At 37.8% G+C, this 24,838-nt stretch overlaps 1 protein-coding gene across 8 annotated transcripts in view; it reads left to right on the forward strand.

Moving 5' to 3' along the window:
• l(2)k05819 (transmembrane protein 94-like protein l(2)k05819) overlaps positions 1 to 24,838 on the forward strand; it is a 58,767-nt gene that overhangs the window by 14,997 nt on the left and 18,932 nt on the right. For 6 of the 8 annotated variants that reach the window (XR_016324479.1, XR_016324480.1, XM_089734276.1 and 3 more), the window contains 12 exons: positions 1,490 to 1,613; positions 2,316 to 2,450; positions 3,774 to 3,919; positions 4,203 to 4,333; positions 5,100 to 5,176; positions 14,192 to 14,391; positions 16,000 to 16,113; positions 19,651 to 19,777; positions 20,190 to 20,348; positions 22,444 to 22,572; positions 23,371 to 23,450; positions 24,035 to 24,158. Coding sequence is in view for 6 of the 8 variants with exons in the window: in XM_089734276.1 (XP_089590402.1) it covers positions 1,490 to 1,613; positions 2,316 to 2,450; positions 3,774 to 3,919; positions 4,203 to 4,333; positions 5,100 to 5,176; positions 14,192 to 14,391; positions 16,000 to 16,113; positions 19,651 to 19,777; positions 20,190 to 20,348; positions 22,444 to 22,572; positions 23,371 to 23,450; positions 24,035 to 24,158 (1,546 nt within the window). In the remaining 2 variants the exon portion in view is untranslated. The remainder of the gene's footprint in view (positions 1 to 1,489; positions 1,614 to 2,315; positions 2,451 to 3,773; positions 3,920 to 4,202; positions 4,334 to 5,099; positions 5,177 to 14,191; positions 14,392 to 15,999; positions 16,114 to 19,650; positions 19,778 to 20,189; positions 20,349 to 22,443; positions 22,573 to 23,370; positions 23,451 to 24,034; positions 24,159 to 24,838) is intronic. The other 2 variants (XM_089734278.1, XM_089734280.1) reach the window with 1 other exon arrangement.

The following is a 24,838-nucleotide window of genomic DNA, read 5'->3' on the forward strand; positions in this document are numbered from 1 at the left end:
TCCATTGGCAGTCACAAAACTCTTCTGAACGACATCTTAGATAAATAACAGGTTAACTATTGACCTTTATTTAATGCAGATTTTGAACCGTATTCTTTGAAGGAGACGATTATATTCAAATCAATCTGTATTGACATATCATTACATAACATTTTTTTGTCCAAATGCACAGATTGCCACCTCTGATAATAGACGACTCATATAATAGAGTGGATGAAGGGGATATGATGATACAATTTGTTGGTTTTGAGAAAACGGGTACCAAACTTTTGATACTTGCAATTTTTCTTCGTACATAACTCCTTCATCGCATGTGTCACGGAACGTAACTTTTGTGCAATGAGTCTGGCCACACGGTCTTAAGAAAAAACACTTGTCAAATAATATGTGAAGCGAACCGGTTGTAGTTTTTAGTTTTTCGTAAGTTAATATTGTAAATGAGTCGACTATTATCAAAGCCGGCAATGTGACTTTTGGACAATTATTGGTAAATCAGAAAAACGAATTATTGACTTTGTATTCCATTGGCAGTCACAAAACTCTTCTGAACGACATCTTAGATAAATAACAGGTTAAGTATTAACCTTTATTTAATGCAGGTTTTGAACCGTATTCTTTGAAGGAGACGATTATATTCAAATCAATCTGTATTGACATATCAATAACATTTTTTTGTCCAAATGCACAGATTGCCACCTTTGATAATATAGACGACTCATATAATAGAGTGGATGAAGGGGATATGATGATACAATTTGTTGGTTTTGAGAAAACGGGCAACAAACTTTTGTTACTTGTAATTTTTCTTCGTACATAACTCCTTCATCACATGTGTCACGGAACGTAACTTTTGTGCAATGATTCTGGCAACACGGTCTCAAGAAAAAACACTTGTCAAATAATATGTGAAGCGAACCGGTTGTAGTTTTTAGTTTTTCGTAAGTTAATATTGTAAATGTGCTAAATACACGGTCGTACGGAAGAAAATGTCGTATTAATCGATAGCAAGTATTTTCCCTCAAGATCCGTCACAACAAGCAATTTCTAAAAATAGCCTTTGAACCTTCATTCAACGTATAAAATCAAAAATCTTAAAAATAGTACTTAGCCCTTTCATCCACTAATGTCTTCAATTATTACTCATATTTTTATTGTGTCCATATTGATGAAAAATATACAAATTTAGTGATAACAAAATAACAATCCATAAACAAATGATTGAATTTAAAAATATAATTTCATATTTTTTTAATGAAATTAATTTGGATTTAAAATTTATTACTATTATTACCAGCCTTACGTTTGATACGGCTAGTGTTCTATAACTTCACATGTAAAGAAAGGCCTAATATGTACCTAATAATATATAAAACAGTTTCATAAAATTGTCTCTTGTACTTTAGTGTTCATATTCTCGATTTCTGAATTCAGCCCAATTATAAGGAACTTTATCAATGTGTCACCGAAATATATTCAAAATTTATTGCAGTGAAGACTTAGTTCCGGTGACAAATCGCCGTTGTCTCTGCGAGCTGGCCAAACAAATAGGATTCACAGATTCCGTCGCTGACGCCTACAGCGTGCAGCACTGTTTGTCAATATTCAGACATTTGGTAAGATATTTAATTGTTGTTTCCTATAATGCTACGGGTTTATATACGACTAGCGACCCGCCCTCGCTTCGCTTCGGAAACATTAAAACACACATGAAACTAAAAAAATATATAAAAAAAAAAATAATAAAAAGTAGCCTATGTTCATCAGGGACAATGTCGGCTTCTAATGGAAAAAGAATTTTTCAAATCGGTCCAGTAGTTTCGGAGCCTATTCGAAACAAACAAACAAACAAATCTTTCCTCTTTATAATATTAGTATAGACAAAGGAAAGATTTTCCACCGAGCGGGTGATGTTTGCTCGGTAGACCGACGGTCCGAATGTTGTTTTTCGGAAACTGTATATATTGCTTATTAGCTTATTTTTAATAGCTTATTTTATATAGCTTATTTTTTATTTATTGCTTAGATGGGTTGACGAGCTCACAGCCCACCTGGTGTTAAGTGGTTACTCGAGCCCAGAAACATCTACAACGTAAATGCGCCACCCACATTGAGATATAAGTTCTAAGGTCTCAGTATAGTTACAACAGCTGCCCCATCCTTCAAACCAAAACGCATTACTGCTTCACGGCAGAAATAGGCAGGGTGGTGGTACCTACCCGCGCGGACAAACAAGACGTCCTGCCACTAGTAATAAATATTCAATAAGTGGCTCCGTTTGTCCGCCCCGTATGTACGTAGGGTTGGTTGTGTTACAGCGCGCGGACACCATCCGGCGCGAGACGCGTTTCGTGCGCTCACTGCAACTGAGCACACGGGTCAAGGTTCCCCTGCCGCATATGCTCGCCGTTCTAGTCAAGGACCACGCTAATCAATTGCAAATGCTTACACAGGTAACCAATCTCGATTAACTTCCTTACATACATTCTTTAACATTCTTTAAAAGAGGCTTGTGGAGAGTATTAAGCGGTAGGCAGCGGCTTGGCTCTGCCCCTGGCATTGCTGAAGTCCATGGGCGACGGTAACCACTCACCATCAGGTGGGCCGTATGCTCGTCTGCCTACAAGGGCAATAAAAAAAACAGTTTGAGGGGAATAAAGATGAGTTAGACTAGGGAGAAATCTAGGATGTTACAATACTATTGTTGAGTATTTAGATTTAACGATTTAGATTTAAAGAGTTAAAGTTTTGTAACTCATTAAAGATTTTAAAAAGTTAATAACCTAAAGTTATGTAGGTACCTAGCTAACAACTCAATAGTGCCAGCCCTATCGAAAAACTCTATTGTCCCCATACGTAACCTGATTCACCCAAAGGCCGAAGTGAATCGGGTCAAGCTAGTTTTTTCAGTTTTTGTGTATATTTTGTAATGAACTATGTATAATAACGCATCGTATATAAAAATCTAAGCCTCCGGAACCAATTTAATCTCAATTTGATTGATATTAACCCTGAGAAATACTATTGTACACTTGTGTTGAATTTGGAAAGGGTCCCGATTCCCCTAAATCTACGGTACAGCCTATAACAATAACAGAACTACATCGCGAATGTTGGATTAATGTCATTAAATCATGTGCGTCTCGGAGGACTACACCTAATTTGAATACCATTTGTTTAAAAAATAATAGAACAGGAACTAAAAAAACATAATTCGACGCTTGAAAGGCAAACGTGACTAAGCGACAATGCGTGAACTTTACAGTAGTCTAATTTAAAGTTGAAATACCTGAAAAAAAATCTATTTTAACGAATCTAGCTGTAGGATTGAAATGATTTTAATAGACCTAGAAAAATGTTTTTTTTGCGCATTGAATATGGTTATTGCCTATCATTTATGTACAAAGCAGTTATTGTCGCTTAGTCACGTTTGCCTTTCAAGCGTCGATATACATCTCCATTGGTGGAAAAGTAGGTATTCCTGAAATAATGTTGCCAATAACAAAAAAAAAACGACAATTCACATTCATGTTTACTTTTTGAAATTCACAATCATAAAACATTGATTCGTATGAATTTATCGACACATACATCATAACATTTAAAATAGAACTGCTAAATAACTATTATCTTAAATGGACATTGGATTTGCACAATTAAAAACTACCCTCTTGTAAGTTGGGAATCGAAACTTATGGGTACAATTCCCAACCGATTCTGGGCTACATAAATTACTCTTAATGATCTGGTTTATTTCATAACATGTCGCTTTTCAGGGTACCGCAGACATAGTGTTAGACTCGTGCGTGGATTACTGGAACGGGCGGGACTTAACACCGATATCTGCTTCCGACCGAAAGAAGATCATAGATTTTTACCAAAGAAACTCACTGACGGCCTATTGTACCGCTTTCGCTTACAAGTAAGTAAATGATGTACAGGAAAATGGCGGAATGATTGAATTAAATCATTGATTTTTACTCATTAAAGCGTAATCCTCTTGAGTTATGTTTAAAAAATAAACGGGTGACGTTGATGGAAGAACGAAGAAGATAATATGAAAATTGGCATTGGTAACATGACCTTTAAGCCAATTATCATATTATCTACTTATAAAAGTATATTGTGTAAGCATAAGAGTTGTCTTAGCACAATGCAACGTGACGTCACGAGATGACCTGACGGGTGCGCGTTGTTCCGTGCAGGCCGGTGACGCGCGGCGTGTCGTCGCCCGTTGCGGACATGTACCTGGAGGTGCCGGCGGAGGGGCGCGGGGGGCTGGCGCCGCGCACGCAGCACTGGCCGGACGCGCCCGCACTGCACTTTCACTCAACTGGTCACTACCACTTTTTATTTATTTATTTTTGAAGTTATACTTCTTTAGGCGCGTTATGAAAAATTGATGAGAGTGAAATTTTACGATGCGCGCGCACCGTGACTCAAAATAATAGAAATGAAGTTGCCCACTAAATCGCTCATTACAATACGATCGACGTAACTTGGCGAGTCTGAATATAGCCGCAGGTGAACTTTCGCGCATGTACACTGGTAAAAAAAGTGTTATTAGCATTCATTATTTAGTAATATAAATGACAAAATTATTATTTAATATAATTCATACTAAATATTATTAAATTATTATTTTAAATATTTACTATTAATTATTTAATATTAAAAAAAAGAAGATATAAATTTAATAAAAATATAGTATAACTTGTAACGTTGTTGCCAGTATATGTACTTTGGTTCATTATCTTTCTATTACCGTTGGTTTAACGTTTGAAACCATAGATTCATTAAATTTTATCTGTAACTAGCTGTTACCCCCGGCTTCGCTTGCGTGGTCAAGTATTATTTTCCTGTGGGAATTAGTTGTTTTTTGGTATTGGCATATCCCTATATGTTAATTCCCTGACTTAATAAAAAAAAAAAATGATTTCCATACATTGCTACGTTTCGACAATAACAAACACACATGCAGACAAACAAAAATATTTTACATTTACAATATTACGAAATAATTTCAAAACGCAGATTCTAGGCACTTTCTATTAATATAATAACGCATAGTTATAAATCTTAATTTATATGATGATTCACAGATTCCCTACTGTTCAATGAAGTGACCGACGACGATGTTGTTGACGCCGATGGATATTTCGATCTGCAATGCAATCAAGTTAGTATTTGTTAACGAATACTTGTAATCGACATAAATAATTTGCCTCACGCGGTGTAGGCGGTGTTGAATATTTGTGATAATATAGAAATTTTACCTTCCAATAAAATTTGTATTATGTTTCCTAAGACGTCCGAAGTCCATTATGAGAGTACATCGTATGATTTCCACTGCAGGTTGCTAAATTTGACTACTTCCGTTTCCTAAGTCCCGCCTACAGCGCCCTCTATAACGTCTGGAACCGAACCAACAAGCAAAGACAAGCCGCCATATTTGTCATTGTTCGGCTCATAATGATGGATGTAGCCCCAGGAAGACATTATCTGGACTTCGGACGTCTTAGGAAACATAATACAAATTTTATTGGAAGGTAAAATTTCTATATTATGTGTTCCGTTTGACGTCCGAAGTCCATTATGAGAGACTGTTTGTTATCTCCTGGTGGCTTGTATTTGAAATAAAATAATATTTATTTAAAAAGCAACAATGTGACTTATTATGTTTAATTAAGCAAAGCTTAAATTAAGCACATTATTACCCACTTAATTCAAATCGACCTAATAAGATTTAGGACGAAAATACTGAGAAAGATTTCTCAGAATTTATATCAGTGTTTGATGCATTAATGATAAGTTTTTGATAAAACTTTCTAAAAGTATGCTCACGTTGTCAGTTAGCTTTAGCTAAAATATCATTAATTTGGTAATTTCCTACACAGTTTAAAGTTTTCACCACCGCTCTACAGCTCCCAACTGAGGCCTGAATACCTGAGTCTCCTAAAAGACTTTTAGCCAACTACTAATCCTCGCTGCAGTAGCTGGCTTAGTGGAGCCTTTAGTTGCTAAGAATAGATTACTAATATTCCCACTGGTTTGCTGTGTCATATTCACTAGATTGCGTAGCCAGTATACTGCATCGATGATCGATTGGTCAGGAGCAGCCACGAATGTCCAACTGGACTGTTGGTGTGAAGATCAATTAGTTTTCGACCCAAATATCGGTTAATTTAGAAGGTGCAGGCTTTGTCAAGTAAATAGATTTCAGTATGTTTCACTGTCGGGCTCGAAGCTATTTTTATATCCGATATAGTTTCACAAACGGACGCTATATACCAGACTTATAAACTAGAATGGTCCGGTAGGAGAGACCATGAGATAAATACAGATAACAGAAATCTAGCTACATTTGCTAATTCGGATACACGAGAATTAATACATTTTCTTGACAAAACCTTACCCCTTATTCCAAATAGGGGCGTATGTTCTTATCGTAGACTCTCTCCAGCACGATAATAGTAAGTTTCTCTCCTGCCGATATCCATGTCCCTGTCAGCGTGTCCCACCCAAAATGAGCCAAGCTTCCAGGTGTAGATTGCTGACTTAGCCTGGCAGTAGCATTGTCAGTGTCCACCAGACTGATGTTCAGATCTCTAAGCTTCTTGAGTCGCTTGAGGGCAGGTGATTTCAGGTCTGGCCTCCACGGGGGCTTCTTGCACTTGGGTACCACTAGTATGTACCGACCTGAGGTTGAGTTGAGGTGGTCCAGCACTCTGGATATCAGACTGAGCGGCGGAAACGGCCATGCTAGTCAGTAATGCCAAGATCTGCTGAACGCGTTGTAGAGGCAGGCGTTCGAGTTTTGCTTTGATGCGCCACCCACCTTGAGATATAACATCTAAGGTCTAAAGTACAGTTACAACGGCTGCCCCACCCTTCAAACAGAGACGCACTACTGCTTCAGAGCAAAATACCTACTCGCGCGGACTCACAAGAGGTCCTACCACGAGTTTCAATAAGTCTTGAGTAACATAGTTTGTTACCCATGAGCGGTCCGAGACGCGAACAAGTTCCCCACAGGCTGAATAGCCTAGCGGTTGCTTTTTCTGTGAGATACCACTCCAAGCCGCCGCGATTGCGTAAGAGGTGGTCGGCTTCAGAGTTGTACAGTCCCGGTAGGTGGTGAGGGAGAAGTACAACTTTGAGGTGGTCTATTAAGTTAAGCAATTTTCCAGTCAGATCTAGCAATTATCGTGACCGGGTTCCTCCCTCTTTCTTTATGTAGGAAAATTCTGTTCTGTTGTTTACAAGGGCTCCCCACTGAATGTCCGACGCGTCGGTGATGACGTGGTTCGTGGCCATTCTTCAGTCTTTCTTTGCTGGCGAGTAGTCTATTTCGTATTACTTCACTGTCAAAATGGTTGATTTAGATAATTTAAATCATGAACTCGAAGAGCTAGTCATTTCTCACGCTTATAAATGTCCTTCTCAGCATTGTGATAGGTACTTGAACCCGCACTCAAAGTCTCTTACGATTATACATATGAATATCAGAAGCATAAACAAAAATTTTGACGAATTTTATGTGCTCTTGAGCTCCTTTAGCTTTGTACATGATATTCTTGTGCTGTCGGAGTGTTGGTTGATGAATACTGTACACTTACCAAAACTTGACGGCTTTATCTCATATTCATCGAAAAACGCGAGGAACCAAAATGAAGGGGTGGTTATATATGTAAGAAACACTCTGAAACATGTTATTTTAGAACCATCTTTCACCGATGCCAATTGTTTAATATGTAAAGTTGATGATGAACTTGCTATCATTGGATTGTACAGATCACCTTCTTATAAAAACACAGACAATTTTATTCTTAGCCTAAATAATGCTCTTTTAAATTTATCTTCTTTTAAACATATCGTCATCATTGGTGACGTCAACATTGACATCAAGGCCCATAATAAAGATCCTCATTCGCACGAGTATTTGAACACAACTGCATCTCATGGATTTCTACCTGGTCATTTGTTTCCCACGAGAGGAGATAGTTGTCTGGACCACGTACTCATAAAGTCGAGCCTGGAGTCTACGACTCTTGTCACAGACTCCACTATAACTGATCATTATTCTATAATTTTTAACTTAAACTTCCAACCTATGAGACGGCTCGTTAACAAAATTGGTACTAAAATAGATTATCCTACGCTAATTGCTGAACTAAAAGTGTACGATTTTTCAGAAATCTACACCTCTCATGATGTTAACCTGGCTACGGATCTATTTTTAAACAAACTTATCTCGCTGCTTCAAACACACACAATATCTTTTGTAATCCCATGTAGATTAAGAACTATAAAACCCTGGGTAACCACAGGCTTAGTAAGATGCATGCGTAATCGTGATAACATGCACAAAAGTGTAAAAGCAAATCCCAATAACCTCATTCTTGTCCAGACTTACAAAAGATACCGCAATTTCTGCAATGATCTACTTAAAAGGCTGAGGAGAGAGTTTGAGAGATCAGAGTTTAATAAAGTAAAAAATAACCCAAAAAAGACCTGGAAGGTAATTAAGAGTATCACTCAAACTGGAAAAGAAACTATTCCGCCTCTAGAGCTTCTTAATAATTTTAGTGATAGCCAGGTCTCCATTAACTCAGTTAACTCCTACTTTTCAAATATTGGGAAAAAGCTTGCTAGTAAAATAATTCATGCTTCGGTTACTGAAACCACTGTTCCCAAGTTGACATATTCTCAACTGAATTCAATGGTTCTGCCGGGAGTATCCGAACAGGAAGTCATTGACGTAATACGTGGCCTTCGTGGTGACTGTGCTTCTGGTTGGGATGGTATACCCCCTAAGTTATTCAAGCTCGCCTGTCCTGCGTTAGCCCCAGTAATTACCTACGTTTGTAACCTCGCTATTGAATCCGGAAAATTTCCCAACTCACTCAAAAAGGCAATTGTCCATCCAATATACAAGAGTGGGGACAGAGACAGTGTTAACAATTATAGACCAATTTCAGTGTTGCCAACTTTATCGAAGGTTCTGGAAAAAATTTTGAATAAAGCATTGAGTGGCTTTTTAGATTCCAATAAAATAATTTCAGATTATCAGTTTGGATTTAGAAAGAACATTTCCACTGAAGATGCGGTAAGTTCGCTAGTTAAGCACACTGTTGCGGAAATTGAACGCAAACAAAAGTGTCTTGGTATCTTTCTAGATCTGTCTAAGGCATTTGACACTGTCTGTGTCCCTCTTCTGATCAATAAATTGGAAGTTCTGGGAGTCAGAGGTAACGTTCTGTCTCTTTTCCGCGACTATTTGTCAAATCGTACACAATGTACCAAGATCGGTCCTCATATAAGCAAGCCGGAGCAAATTGAGTACGGGGTTCCGCAGGGCAGTATTCTTGGGCCCACTTTGTTCCTGCTCTATGTAAACGATCTTTGTAGACAATCTTACCCCTACTGTCGTCTCTTTGCATATGCTGATGATACAGCACTTATAGTTTCAGGCAACACGTGGGTAGAGGCAATTGAGAATGCTGAGTTTGCAATGAAGCAGACGATGACATGGCTGAACCGCAACCTATTAACTCTAAACATTGACAAAACCAAATTTTTAACATTTGCAAGCAGAAAATCTGTCCAACCCCCGCGTGATTCCATTACTCTCAAGGCCCATGTATGTAATGGACGATATTCCGCATGTAATTGCTCGGAGATTGCTAGGACTGATAATATCAGATACTTGGGGGTGTTGGTGGATAGCTGTTTCAATTGGTATGATCAACTGGAACTTGTGACGACGCGCATTCGAAGTTTAATTTTTATTTTTAAGAAGCTAAGAGGCTCGGCAGATAAGCAAATATTGCTTACCGTATACACTTCCCTTTGCGAGTCGCTTATAACTTATTGCATCCCTATTTGGGGATGTGCCTGCAAGACAAAGTTTATTAATATCGAACGAGCGCAAAGGGCAGTGCTTAAGGTGATGCTGGGGAAGCCTTTTGGGTACTCTACTAGACAACTGTATCGTGACGCAGGAGTGCTGACGGTTAGACAACTGTTTATCCACAGGTCCGTTCTGCGACAGCACTCCTGCCTCCCATCAATGCCAGAAACTCCACTTTCCACGAGGAGACGAAAACCGGCCTTTGACACTATTGCTTGTAGGACGGAATTTGCCAGACGACAGATTTATTCGTCAGGTAGCAGAATTTATAATAAAGTAAATATATCTCAGCAGATAGATGGCTTAAATAGGTATGACGTTAAAAATAATCTGAAGTCTTGGCTCTTAAACTTAGACTATTTTGAAACAGAACAAGTCGTGTTGTAAAAATGTATAATGATGTATATATAGTATGATATACTGTTGATTTATTGTAGCTAATTTTAAATTAATATTTTATATAATAATATATAATATAATACATAATAATATTTTATACTTTATTGTATGACACACATACACACACACACAAACACACTAACACACATAAACTCACACACACACACACACACGCACGTACTATATTCTTACAGATCGTTCTTCCTGGTTAACTTTCTTTACCTGGTGACCTAGCACTGAACCACTGACTTTTATAACACAGGTTTTTCCTAGCATAAAAGTCAGGGAATATTGTTATTGTATACCTCATAAAAAAGCCATGTATATTATTATACTAGTGTTAAGTATTTTTGTACGTGTTTGTATTTTAAGAGGCTTGAATAAATATTATTATTATTATTATTATATTATTATTCTGTGTGGATAAATTGGTGTGCTCTGACTGACTTTCTCTAACCACCAATCTAGCTCTGTATGTACCTCGTCCGAATACTGCTTTGGTAAATGAGCATACCTCCTGAGCTTGTTGCTGTGGTACTGCAAGGACTCGGCAAAGCAACTTTCCCCGGTGGGTGATGAAAGTCGCAAAGTTGAGATATCCTAAGAGGCTTTGCGCCTGCTTTAGGTTCCAACCGCCGGCAGCAAATCGCACGAGCAAATTCTTGGGCAAGGACTTTGTTTTGGATTTGGTGTCCCATACGATTCCCAGAAAGTCTATCAAGCTCGTCAGTGTCATAACCGGTTGCTTAGATGGGTGGACGAGTTCACAGCTTACCTGGTGTTAAGTGGTTACTGGAGGCCATATACATCTACAGCGTAAATGCCGCCACCCACCTTGAGATATGAGTTCTAAGGTCTCAGTATAGTTACTTGAGATTTCAACAAGTCTTTTGCCCTTGTAGGCAGACGAGCATACGGCCCACCTGAAGGTGAATAGTTACAGTCGCCCATGGACTTCAGCAACGCCAGGGGCAGAGCCAAGCCGCTGCCTACTACTTAATTCTCTCCACAAGCCTCGTTTGAAGAAGGACATGTCATAGCGCTCGGGAAACACCGTGGAGGGAGCTCATTCCATAGCCAGATGGTACGTGGCAAAAAAGACCTCTGGAAACGCACTGTCAATGAACGCAGCGGTTCCAGATAATATGGATAAGCTTTGCTCCGATGGCGGGAGGTGTTCTGCCCTGGTGTACAAGCAGATAACCACTAGTCGCAGACCCTTCTGGCGAAGTATTTCGGCTATTCAGTTTGTCACTGAAGCAAAAATCGGCGGTGGTGCAGCTAAGCCGAATGGCAGACATATCATCTGAAGTAGACGACCCGGATAACTGATCCCGAGAAACCTCATTGATAGATGATAATAGGCTTGGCTGAGATCCAGTTTGACATTCTAATCTGTTATAAAACTTAGGAACTAGTTGATGGTGGAAAAGGTGAAAACGACTGTTTCATGTACTTGTTCAATGCCTTGAGGTTGAAAATTGTTCGATTTTTTATTGGTCTTGGGAAGTATGAAAAGAGGAAATATGAAAGACGGTGTCGGGGGTGCGGGTTCTAAAACTCTATTGAATTAAATTTTGGATTTTGATTGACATCAAGTTATTATTAATTTCAATATTACGTTTGGTGGATCGAGTCCAGGTGTTTCGATATAGTCTTAGACATCCGCCTGAAAATGCTGTTGAGTAATTTATTTTTATTTCCTGATGAAAATCAGGAATTCCACTTTGTACTTGTTCCCCCCTCCCCCCGTTTTTCTTGCTGAGGAATTATTTGGATAACATCGCTCAGAATATCTGTTTTCGGCCTCTTTAGATGTATTGGAATGTGGCCTAGCTCGACATGGCTTTGCATTGGCAGTACAAGCAGAGGGTGCCGGCGATGCGAGCCGGATGCGAGTAGCAGATGGTGCCGCTTTTGTAATTTATCAATACCACCATTTTCTGTATATATGCCAATAATAAGTTGGGGTTAAACATATAATCACAAGAAGAAGATATTTTCTCTATATCTTCCCTGATATATCTATCCTTTAATTTCTATATGAGGTATCTACGACGCTATCGTATAACCTCGGCTCGCTTACCGAAAATTATTTGAAGGATATCGTTAGAAACTTTTATAGGCGAAATCGTTACCGAATAGCGGTTTAAACTTTTCATAAATGGCGGAAGTATTAAGCTGAACATTCTCTGAATTTGACCAGTCGGCAAGGTTTTTTATGGCAGCATAATGCATTCGTTCTGTGCCAAAAGAGCATTAGATAACGCAGGAATACATTTTTTTTTTTTTTTTGGACCTCTGAATACAGCACCGCGTTCCAAGTCGGCTAGTCAAATCTTTGCATATCTGGTTCTTTTATAGAAACGCTCAAACTTCAAAACCTACCCGCTTCTAGTAAAGGACGGTCTGGTAGCGGACGTAAAAACTATTCGTCGTTGTCTAATTTCGATTGGAAGTTGAAACCAGATCAGACATTATTATTATAAGATGTTGGTATTTGTAAGTGTAAAGGCAGGACCACTGGTGCACGACCAGCAATAGCATGATTCGAAGTTAAAATATTATTCACATGACTCACCCATTATTGCGACAGTAAGTCAAACCTTTTATTCAGATCTCGCGACCAGTCACTTTTTCGAAGTTTTCTTGCTGGTCCCTCGTCTTTATTTTCCGACGAACCCGAAGAAATATCCGAAGAAATCGAAGAACTATCCTCACTTAAATTTTACTTTTAAAAGGCGCGATAACCTAGTCACTCATTGTAGAGCCTTGGAGGTTTCACGAAACGGAAGATAATCATAACACTTGTTTGAAACAAACTTTCTACTTTAAATCTCGAAAGTTGCTTATAACATTTTAAATTACTAACTTCTTAAAATATTAACGACTGCACGTGGGAAAAAACGACGCAACAATGACAAATATGGCGGCTTGTCTTTGCTTGTTGGTTCGGTTCCAGACGTTATAGAGGGCGCTGTAGGCGGGACTTAGGAAACGGAAGTAGTCAAATTTAGCAACCTGCAGTGGAAATCATACGATGTACTCTCATAATGGACTTCGGACGTCAAACGGAACACATAATATTAGATCAACGATATAATTGTAAAAATAACTGGAAACATATATTTTTTGAGATTCCTTTCGAACGATTAGGGATGCGCAACATCGCTCATAAAAAACATCGATGTTTTTAAAAGTGAAACATCATATAATAAACATCGATCTTTACAAACGATATATCGATGTTCATTTCGATGTTTTTATCACCATTTACTGTTAAATTACATAAACTATTTTTTTCGAATTCACACCAAGGGATTTTTTAAACAAACTAAAATACTCCAAGATTAGCATTCAAATCGAAAAAGTGAAAATAAATGTTAAAATTTATAGACATGTGTAATTAATTTTTATAGGCAGATAAACAATAAGAAACAATTATGATAAAATATATATATATAGTGAGTGCGAGCGAGCGTGCGTGTATGCGTGCGTGCGTGCGTGTGTGTGTGCGTGTGCGATGTTTCTTCGCTCTGCCGTTCGATGAATACGAACGTGGAAACTGAATGGCGTGTAAAATTTAAGGATTAAAATTTACCGCGAAGACGGTACGCTTAATCACTACATAGTATAAAACAAAGTCGCTTTCTCTGTCTCTATATCCCTATGTATGCTTAAATCTTTAAAATTACGCAACGGATTTTGATGCGGTTTTTTTAAATAGATAATGATTAAAGAGGAAGGTTTATATGTATAATAACATCCATTAAATAGTGGAGAAATCAATAATAAATTACAGTTTCCGAAGCGAAGCGAGGGCGGGTCGCTAGTATAACATAAAAACAGTAATCGAACTAGAATCGCGTCATGTTTCCGCAGGTGTTCATAGGCATGGTGACGATGCAGTACCAGGCGCAGAGCGACATGGTGGAGCTGATAGAGCGGCTAGAGCGAGCCTGCATACGCTTCGTCCACTTCAGCAAGGAGAACGAGCTCCGGTCGAGGGTCTTCAGCGAAAAGATGGGCTTGGAGTCCGGCTGGAACTGTCACATATCGCTCATGAGCGACACCGAAGCCAGGTGGGTCTTGCACACAGCCTTGCTGGCCATCGGTGGCAGGACACTTGGTAAAGTACACTTTGTGATGAGTCGCTGTTTAGGTTAATATTGGAAATAAAATTATTTTAAGGTAGTACAATTTGTAATTTTTATAATTCTATAAAAGTGATTTAAAGAATTAAAATTCATCAATTAAACTTAACAATGGCGGGACTTGGAAGTATACTCTTTCAATAAAAGAAAAATTTGAAAAAGAATTCACAAATGACAGAGAAGGAAGTGAACATACATAAAAATAATATATTCAATCGATTGTACAGACTCCTCTTTTTTTTAATTGGTAAAAGTGATCGCTCAAAGTGTATTTAATCATGTTTTTAAAACTAATATAAAGAACAGTTTGCAATGAGAGATTTGCTTTTTAATAATAACGCTATCAACAACTACGTATATTTTTTTCATTTTATATATGAGGCCGTCAGCACAAAAGTGGCTTAAGCTTACCATAGTTAGTATGGAGGCAATTAGGTTTGATTTTTCATTAATTTTCATGAAAAAACAATACGCGCAAAAATAATCCTTACAAAGCTATCTGTTATCTATGGGTGAAACTATGAATAGGCCGGTTTTGCATCAAAATTTATTATATTTTAATTAAATTCCAATATACATATAAGCTTGAATATAAAAAATTGTAGACCACTTTTGTGCTGACGCCCTCATGTAATTATCGATTATGTTTTCCTGAGCTGATCATAAGATATGAAATTCATGATCAATAGAATGTTATTCACAGCATATGTCGTTCAGTGACTAAATTTTATATCTCACATTGCATTTTGTTCGGTGTTGCTATAGCGTTTTTCGTCGGTGTTGCCGCATTTAAAACAACAATTTGAAATAATTGGCGACTCATTCTTTCGTATCTCACTAAAATAACTAAATCAATTCGGTCTAAACACCACCGGTATTGACCGTCTGCTGTTTTGTTTTTTAACGTTATTTTTTTCTTTTCTTTAACGATCATTACATTTTAATTAATCCTCGTCACGACACGTACACGCCACATATGTTTGTCTCCCTTCCGGCAATACAAAACTGTTTCTTAACTTCTCGATGCGTAGGTAGATATTGATGTGTTTTTTTTTTATTTTTCGTAAATTTTGCCATTCTTTATACTAATTTTTTTTCCATACCAGTTGGCTTCTTTGATATCCGAATTTATCGAGATGAAATTTTCATTCTTTGTTAAAGATCAAAACGTCTATTAACGCAATATAATAAAACAAAACATGAAATTAATTTGTACAGTAAAATCAATAAATGGATGAATATAAAAAATCTGTGTTTAAGCATTAGCTAATAACACAAATGTGACCGTTCGAGAAGGTTCTACGCTTTAACAGTAACCAAGAAAAGTGTGTCTTATAACAATGCGAATAAAGTGCGAAATCTTAAGACGGCACGACTATGTCTCTAAGACCAATTACCTAATGACACAAACGTGACCGTTCGAGAAGGTTCTACGCTTTAACAGTAACCAAGAAAAGTGTGTCTTATAACAATGCGAATAAAGCACGAAATCTTAAGACGGCACGACTATGTCTCTAAGACCAGTATTTTCGACAGCAAAAGCGCATCGCCGCTGTCCTCGCAGAATATCGCGCAGCCAAAGGAACCTAACAACGGGAGGCGTCCCTCTAGGGGCTTTGAAACTTTTGACGCTCTCGGCTTTTGTCATAGGTTTGTTTCTATAACCCTTCTAGAAAAACACGTTTACTGTTTTATATTACGTTTCTTTTTCTCATCTCAAAATGCGGTGCTAATTTTTTTCTATTAAGCTAAACTACGTTTAAACATTTTAACAAATATTATAAGAACAAAATTATAGTTTTTATTCTGTTTATTTTCTTGAAAAAATAATTCATCAAAATATTTGGTCCCTCATGGTTGCTCTCAGTAAGTCATGTTTTCCATTTATTTAACCTATCTAAGCTTAAATATGGCATATTTCGACCATCTCGGATGTGGATGGATGCAAAGCAACCAACTTATTTTTAGACATCAAACGAACCAAGTAAATGTGGACCCATCGCATACTCCGCTAGCGGTCAAATAACGCACCTAACTAAACCTGAGACCTTAGAACTTATGTCTCAAGGTGGGTGGCGTATTTACTTTGTAGACGTCTATGGGCTCCAGTAACTACTTAACACCAGGTGGGCTGTGAGCTCGTCCACCCATCTAAGCAATAAAAAAAAACCTGTCATTGATTATTGCTAAATTAATAACACTTATTACTCCATAAGCAGAGCCTATAAAGGGAAGAAATATTAGTCTGTTTAGTAAATAACTAAATCAGAGGCATTTTAGACACAAAAGAACCTTTAAGATCGAAGTGTCTGTCGGTTTAGCCCACCGGTCCCTCAACTAGAAGGTAACGTGCCATATTAGGGCAGATAGAGAACGCGCTACATAACTGCTCTATGCGAGAAAGAAAAAGAGCATCGAATTTACAAAAAATTTAAATCTTCTTTATTTTTTATTGCTTAGATAGGTGGACGAGCTCACAGCCCACCGGGTATTAATTGGTTACTGGAGCTCATAGACATCTACAACGTAAATGCCGCCATCCATCTTGAGCTTGTTCTAAGTTCTGTCTATAGTTACAATGTCCTTTCAAACCAAAACGCATTACTGCTTCACAGCAGAAATAGACAGGGTGGTGCTACCTACCCGTGCAGACTCACAAGAATTCCTACCATCAGTAAAAGCTCTCAAAATTTAATTAATCAAGTCGGATGTTAAAATTACTTTTTTAATATGTTGGTAGTACTTTAAAGCCTGTTCGTTTTAATAAATACTATATCAACCGACTATCCTATTGGCTTAATTTAGCAAGTAAAGCCATTTAGCCACAGCATTTAGCTATTAAAAATATAGACATAATTGTAAATTGGATTGAAACATTCATAATAACTGACGGTGGCCGAACCCAACATATTAGACAGATGCCTGAAACTCGTTAAGGCCAATTAAAAAAAAATATTCATAAATAAAATTTCCGAGTGTATCAGTCTACCCATCCACTTCACTTCGGTAGAAGATCTTCCCATTGTCATTTACCCCCAAAATAACGTTATTTATTACGAATAATTTAAAAGTAGACGTAATATAAAGCAAGCGACGTGTAATTAAATACCTTAGTTTAGTATTTTATTTTGATTACATTTTATTATTTACGATTTAGCGAAACCTGCAGTGCGTACATTACAACCCTGTACATTTCTGTAAGCGCTATCTGTCAATGACCATACCTTGCATGCGACCTTAAAATGTTATCAAAATTGTTTATTTTAACTACATTCATACTTTCATTAACGCATTTCAATTAAAGTGATTGTTTAATTGTTTTTTACGTCAATTAATCAGATGCCATTCCGAGATCCAGTAGACTATTAAATATACATATATCGAGGGATGAAAAGGTTATTTGATATAAGCGACATTTCGCTCAAATCGCAACATTTATTTTTGCAATTAAAGGTGCGTTTTATTTTGTATTAGCGGCCCACTCCGGCTCCGCTCGGGTCTTTAACAAAAATCTCAACGATATTTGAGGTTGTTTTATTTTTTAAAATAAAAAAACGCTTATTGCGGCATAACTATTATAGTTACACATATGCTGTCGCGACACTTTTTGTAAATAATAATGTGTTCTACAAAGTCGTAGTGCATTATTTTATTCTATCGTCAATAGTTTTCGCAGGGCACACGATATAAAGAATATTTTAGGTAATTTTTTTACACCTTGGGTTATATATATTATTGGAGTTTTAGTAAGAAGCCCTCATTTTTTTCAAAAAAGATTATAGCCTACGTCACTCGGGAATAGTGTAGCTTCCAAACAGTGATAGAATTTTTCAAATCGGTTCAGTAGTTTCGGAGCCTATTCAATACAAACAAACAAGCAAATCTTTCCTCTTTATAATATTATTTTAGTATAGATTAGCATCGACAGTTTTAATTGAACTTCAATTAAGTTTACTCCATTCAAATAGCTGAAGAAGTTCTTTTTGTTACGATATTTTTTCCAATAAGCTTAACTTTAACTGACTCTCTTGTAAAATTGAAACAATGTCCCTTAAGCCTTTCAACCCTCGATATTTATCATCATTAAGAAAATATTTTTATTTGAATAAAAATTAAAAGTGAGCCGCGTTTGTATAATAGATTCAGAGTACACTTTCAATTTTACATTTGCGCATAAACTAATTTAGTTTCTTGCTAAGTACATAAAGTTTATGTAAAAAAATTATATAAATCACATTGATTGAAATATGCCTATACATACTTGTATTCCCGCAATATTTTGTTTGCCGCTTCTTGCCGAATGAAGTAACCGTGTATTGTTTTAACACTTATCAAATAACACAAGACATTTATACATGCTCATAATATGATTTGTGAAATGATATTAATGCTTCACACACGCTTCATATTAACTGAACGTTAATAAGGTCATTATTGTTATTTAGATTTAATCCTCTTTTTTAAATTATATAGTTATTAATACATGATAATGATTTGTAACTGTAGCTCTGGTGCCTATAAACCACAATATAAAAAACATGCTCAGTTAAATCAATTGAACGGCTATTCTGGCCTATATTTTGTTAGGGCAACTTGCAACGTACCTTCGAAAATTAATATAGGAACAATAAGGAATTCGAAAAATGGGTAGGAAAACTGCTACAACATGTGTATTTTTATTTAAATAAAATTGCATAGATTGGTGGAAGAGCTTACGTTCCATCTGATGTCAAAGTGTTACCAGAGCTCATGGACATCACCAGGTAAATATCGTCATCCAACCACAGACCTGAGTTCTTAGTCTCAGTTGTATAGTATAACGGCTGCATTACTGCTTCGCAGCAGGAATGGTCAAGACGGTGGCAAGAAGTTCTAATGCCATTATTAATATAATAGGGAAGTAGCTACGGCAGCTTATCATAATAATTCTCGAACTAGGTACGTTCGAAAGTAAAATAAAACTTATATTCGTCATTAAAAGTAAATGAGCTTAATCATAGTGTTATAAATTATAATTAACTACACACAGTTGTAAAACTTGTAAAAGGTATATTTAACTAATACTTTTCGTTTAGCATTTATCATTATTCGATTTTGTTTTTACAAATGTAAATGGTCAGTGATATTGAACGCGCCATGAAATAATGTGCATAAGAGTAATGACATTAAATTTGTAACGAACATTAGCAATAGTATGGCAACATCGAAAGCGTTGTCTATGTCGGCGCCGGGAGCGATCAATCTAGATCACACTACCGTCAAATTCGACAACGAGGTCAAGAAGGCGAGGCACTCCATCACAACTGGAATCAAGGTAATGATCTCCTATTCGACGCTTGAAAGGCATACGTGACTAAGCGACAATACGTGAACTTTACAGTAGACTAATTTAAAGTTGAAATACCCGAAAACAAAATTTATTTTAACGACTCCAGCTGTAGTAGAATCTGGCTAGTAGCTGTAGGATTGAAATGATTTTAATAGACCGAGAAATAAATTTTTTTTGCGCATCGAATATGGTTATTGCCTATCATTTATGTACAAAGCAGTTATTGTCGCTTAGTCACGTTTGCCTTTCAAGCGTCGATATATAGAAATTCAAGACCAAAATTAGCCAAATCCGTCCAGCCGTTCTCGAGTTTTAGCGAGAGTAACGAACAGCAATTCGTTTTTATATATGTATATAGAAGATATAATAATCGAATCCGCATCATTTATGAGCACAGATGCAGCGTGGCAGCATAGCGACGACGCATCCGTCGGCGGACTCGGCTCTGGACTCGCGCGAGGAGCCAGAGTCCCCGGTGGACGCGTGCCGCTCGCTGTCCTGCCTCACCGACTCCACCGACCACTCGGCGCAGCTCAACTTCGACATGAGCAATAGGGTGCGTCTTTTAACTTGCCGTTATATAACTAGTCAGGTCATAAGTATTGTCACACAGTAAAAACTTTTCTTTTAGAATGCTGGCCACAAAAAAGTTTATTGAATTCGAAATTCGAATTGTTCATGAAAATAAAAATGTATACTTTTAGAATTTTACTCATTACACAAATATGGAGTGGACGCTTAAAGAAGACCGTGTTGCAGTTATTGCGTTGCATCGTTGCGGTTACGAGCTAAATCAAATTTTTAACATACTGAAAATTTTTTATATAACCAAAAGATTCGTTTATCGTACCATCAAACGATACAATGAAGACTCTAGTGTAGATGACAGGTCAAGAACTGGTCGCCCTCGGTCTGTTAGGACTCCAGCAGTGATAAAAGCTGTGAAGGCGCGAATTCAAAGAAATCCCAAACGTAAGCAGAAACTGTTGGCCCTGCAGATGGGGTTAAGCAGAACCACGGTGAAAAGGGTGTTAAATGAAGACTTAGGGCTTCGGGCATATCGAAGAAAAATAGGACATCGTTTGAATGCTCGTCTAATGGACCTGAGACTGAAGAGATGCCGCGCTTTGTTGAAGCGGTACGCGGGAAAAAAATATCGGGAAATTCTTTTTTCGGATGAAAAATTTTTTACCGTAGAAGAGAGCTACAACAAACAAAATGATAAGGTGTGCGCACACAGTAGTGAAGAAGCGAGCAACCGTATTCCGCGTGTCCAACGAGGTCATTTTCCATCCTCGCTCATGGTATGGTTGGAAGTTTCTTATTGGGGCTTAACAGAGGTACATTTTTGTGAGAAAGGTGTAAAATCGAATGCAGTTGTGTATCAAAATACAGTCCTGACGAACCTTGTGGAACCTGTTTCTCATACCATGTTCAATAACAGGCACTGGGTATTCCAACAAGATTCGGCGCCAGCTCATAGAGCGAAGAGCACACAAGACTGGCTGGCGGCGCGTGAAATCGACTTCATCCGGCACGAAGACTGACCCTCCTCCAGTCCAGATTTGAATCCGTTAGATTACAAGATATGGCAACACTTGGAGGAAAAGGCGTGCTCAAAGCCTCATCCCAATTTGGAGTCACTCAAGACATCCTTGATTAAGGCAGCCGCCGATATTGACATGGACCTCGTTCGTGCTGCGATAGACGACTGGCCGCGCAGATTGAAGGCCTGTATTCAAAATCACGGAGGTCATTTTGAATAAACTTTAGTGTCATAAGAATTTACGTTTTGTTAAGTTCATTTTGGTATATGAATGGTTACATAATGGATAAACTTGTTTCAATTATTTTACATTAAACATGTGACAGAATTTATGACCTGACTAGGTATAACACTTTGAGAAGCACTGACGAAATATTACTACGAAAGCGATGTTCAAACTTTGGTATAATGTATCCTATAAATATTTGAAATGTACTATCTACTGGTGGTAGGACCTCTTGTGCGTCCGCGCGGGTATGTACCACCACCCTGCCTATTTCTGTCATGAAGCAGTAATGCGTTTCTGTTTGAAGGGTGGGGCAGCCGTTGTAACTATGCTTGAGACCTTAGGACTTATATCTCAAGGTGGGTGGCGCATTAACGTTGTAGATGTCTATGGGCTCCAGTAACCACTTAACACCAGGTGGGCTGTGAGCTCATCCATCCATCTAAGCAATAAAAAATAAAAAAAATACTTTGAGAAGCACTGACGAAATATTACTATGAAAATAATGTATCCTATAAATATTTGAAATGTCCTCAGTACCTAATTCTCCTTCCCCTACTTTCGTATTTTAAGTATTAGTGGTATCGTGTGTTGTGACCGCACGCACGGATTTTTACAACCTATATGACGTTTAGACAATAGGATAGAGGCTATTTCTATTTAGTCTCACCGGCACCCGCGTTGCCCATAAGCTTTTGTATTCACTAACTAATCTATATAGTGTGGTGCTCTATAATGTAAATACATTATAAAAAGTTTGAGAACCAATTAACCTTTATCAACACGCTTCAAGCCAATAAACAATATAAGTTTTCTTCGAAACATGCCCACACTATACAGATTTTATGTTGGTACACGTAAAACTTTATCATCATCTAGGCTAAGTTGCCCCGCGGCATCGAGAACATCCGACCCCACATCGAGCAAGTGGACAACGTTCCGCTCCTCGTCTCGCTGTTCACGGACTGCACCGCGCGCTCCGTCCAGCTCATGATACAGATCATGCAGGTGAGGCGACGTACGTGACCCTCGAACCATAACACTAAACATACACAATATGTTGCTGGTCACAGTACGCTGTGACTATCAAAAACGTGACGAAAGATACAGGTTTTTGTTGAAGCGAATCTAGCGCCATCTGTCGTTCGTGGACAGTACTGTTTCAAAGACAACTGTAAAAACTGTCTCAGAGAAAAGGTAATAATTGATTGAACAAATTTTCAAGTTCAATGAAACTGAGAACAAAGAAACTTCTTGCTCTGAGGAATTTTTGGAGATGATCCTATCATCTTGTTTTGTACATCACACCGCCCGCCACCGGAGTAGAGTTCACCCATACTACATGGAGCCACTGCGTTCATCCACAATGCTTTTCCAGAGATCTTTTTGTCACGATCATCCGGCTCTTGAATGAGCTCCCCTCCACGGTGTTCCCCTCCACGTTCTATGACATGTCTTTCTTCAAACGAGGTTTCTGGGGAGTACTTAACGCTAGGCAGCCGCTTGGCTCTGACCCTGGCATTGCTGAAGTCCATGGGCGACGGTAACCACTCACCATCAAGTGATGATACTCGTTTGCCTACAAGGGCAATAAAAAAAATCATACCTATACATACATGCTTACATCAAGATAATCATAGATGAAATGATGGTAAAAGATAAATGAATCAAGTTCTATCAATCAGAACCAAGAGGTCGGTAGTGGCTTTGAAAGGACAATTTGTACTTCAACTTAATTGTAATTAGTTAAAGCACTTATATTGTCGTGCTGATTTCGATTATTGTAGTAAACGTTCAAATATTCAGGATTACAGCGAGGTGGTTTGCGTGATGGGCTCTGCCGCCAACTGTCTCAACATGGAAATCTTCATGCAGGCCGACGCTAGGTACTAAACATTTTTGAAATTTATTTAAAAAAAAAAACTTTCATTTCGATTGTAAATATTCGAGATTCCAACCCGAATGCCCTAAGAAAAATGTTTTTAATTGATTACTGTCGCATGCTCATATGAACAACAGCTGGTCACAAACGCCAGTGACATCCATATAACTAGACCGCTCGGATTTCTATCAGAAGATACAATTATTATACAAGCCTTTTTTCCCTACCTGTAATTTCTATCATGAGTGTCCACAGCTGGTTAGGCATGCAGTAAACTCGGCCTAGGATACCAGCATCCTACCCCAGAAGCAATTCGTGTGGGTTCGAAGAGTACAATACCGATTTTTCTAATTCAGATTTCGATTAAATATCTCTTTGATTTTTTCTCCTACGTCTTCGCTAGTAAGCTAAGGGGTTATTCCAGCTACTCAAGGACAGGTAGGTGAGCTCATTGGCTCAACCTGTTAACACTGGCCTTATCAAAAAATCCGTAAGAAGATCCGGCGAGAAACTCAGTGGGCTGTGTCTATGGGATGGGATGGTCCTAACTGCACCAATAAAACCTCACAATAAATAAACGATTTCCAGCATCGCGGTTGAACCTCTATATCCGGTACTGTGCCAAAAGATGCAACCGTACTTGATTCCCGACTCCTGCATCGGTCCCATCGACCTAGCTAGAGCACTCAATTCGGTCCCCTGTTCTTTGTCGGTGAGTTCACTATGTACTTTTTGGGAAAATTAATCAATTGAATATACAGGGTGATGTTTTCAACTGGTTTCAGAAGTAAATAACATTTAAGATGAGAATAAACTCTTTGCTATTGTTTGCCTAGTATCACAGTAGTAGGCAGCGGCTTGGCACTGCCCCTGGCATTGCTGAAGTCTATGGGCGACGGTAACCACTCACCAAGAGGTGGGCCGTTTTGTTATTGCCTACAAGGGCAATAATTATTATTTTTCCAAATTGTTATCTTTATTATGGACACTGCCTGTTATGAAATAATACAGGGTGTTTTTATTTTGAATCAACAGTTTAGAGGTCGAGAAAATGATTTTAATTTTTAATTTCGTTTTCATATTTCATATAAATATATTAGGCATTTTTCTCTACTCCCCATAGTTCCAGATATGTAACCTCGTCCACTTGAAAATCGACTGTGTACTTTATACTTCATATTGTGCTTAGCGAGGCTTACCCTTTGTATAATGAAAGTAGAGCTTTACAAATTTAAAATAAGCTTTAGTCATATTAAATATTTGAATATTTATTAACTTTACGCAGTATAAATACAAATATAAAAAAAAAGTGTTACCTTTATTTAGACATAGTTGCTTTTATTTGTTGTAATTTACCTGTCTTAACAGTAGTTTTTATCACAGATATCTCAG

The sequence above is a fragment of the Bombyx mandarina genome, chromosome 17 (genome assembly GCF_030267445.1).
Source record: "Bombyx mandarina strain Sakado chromosome 17, ASM3026744v2".
In the NCBI taxonomy this organism is placed as follows: Eukaryota; Metazoa; Arthropoda; class Insecta; order Lepidoptera; family Bombycidae; genus Bombyx; species Bombyx mandarina.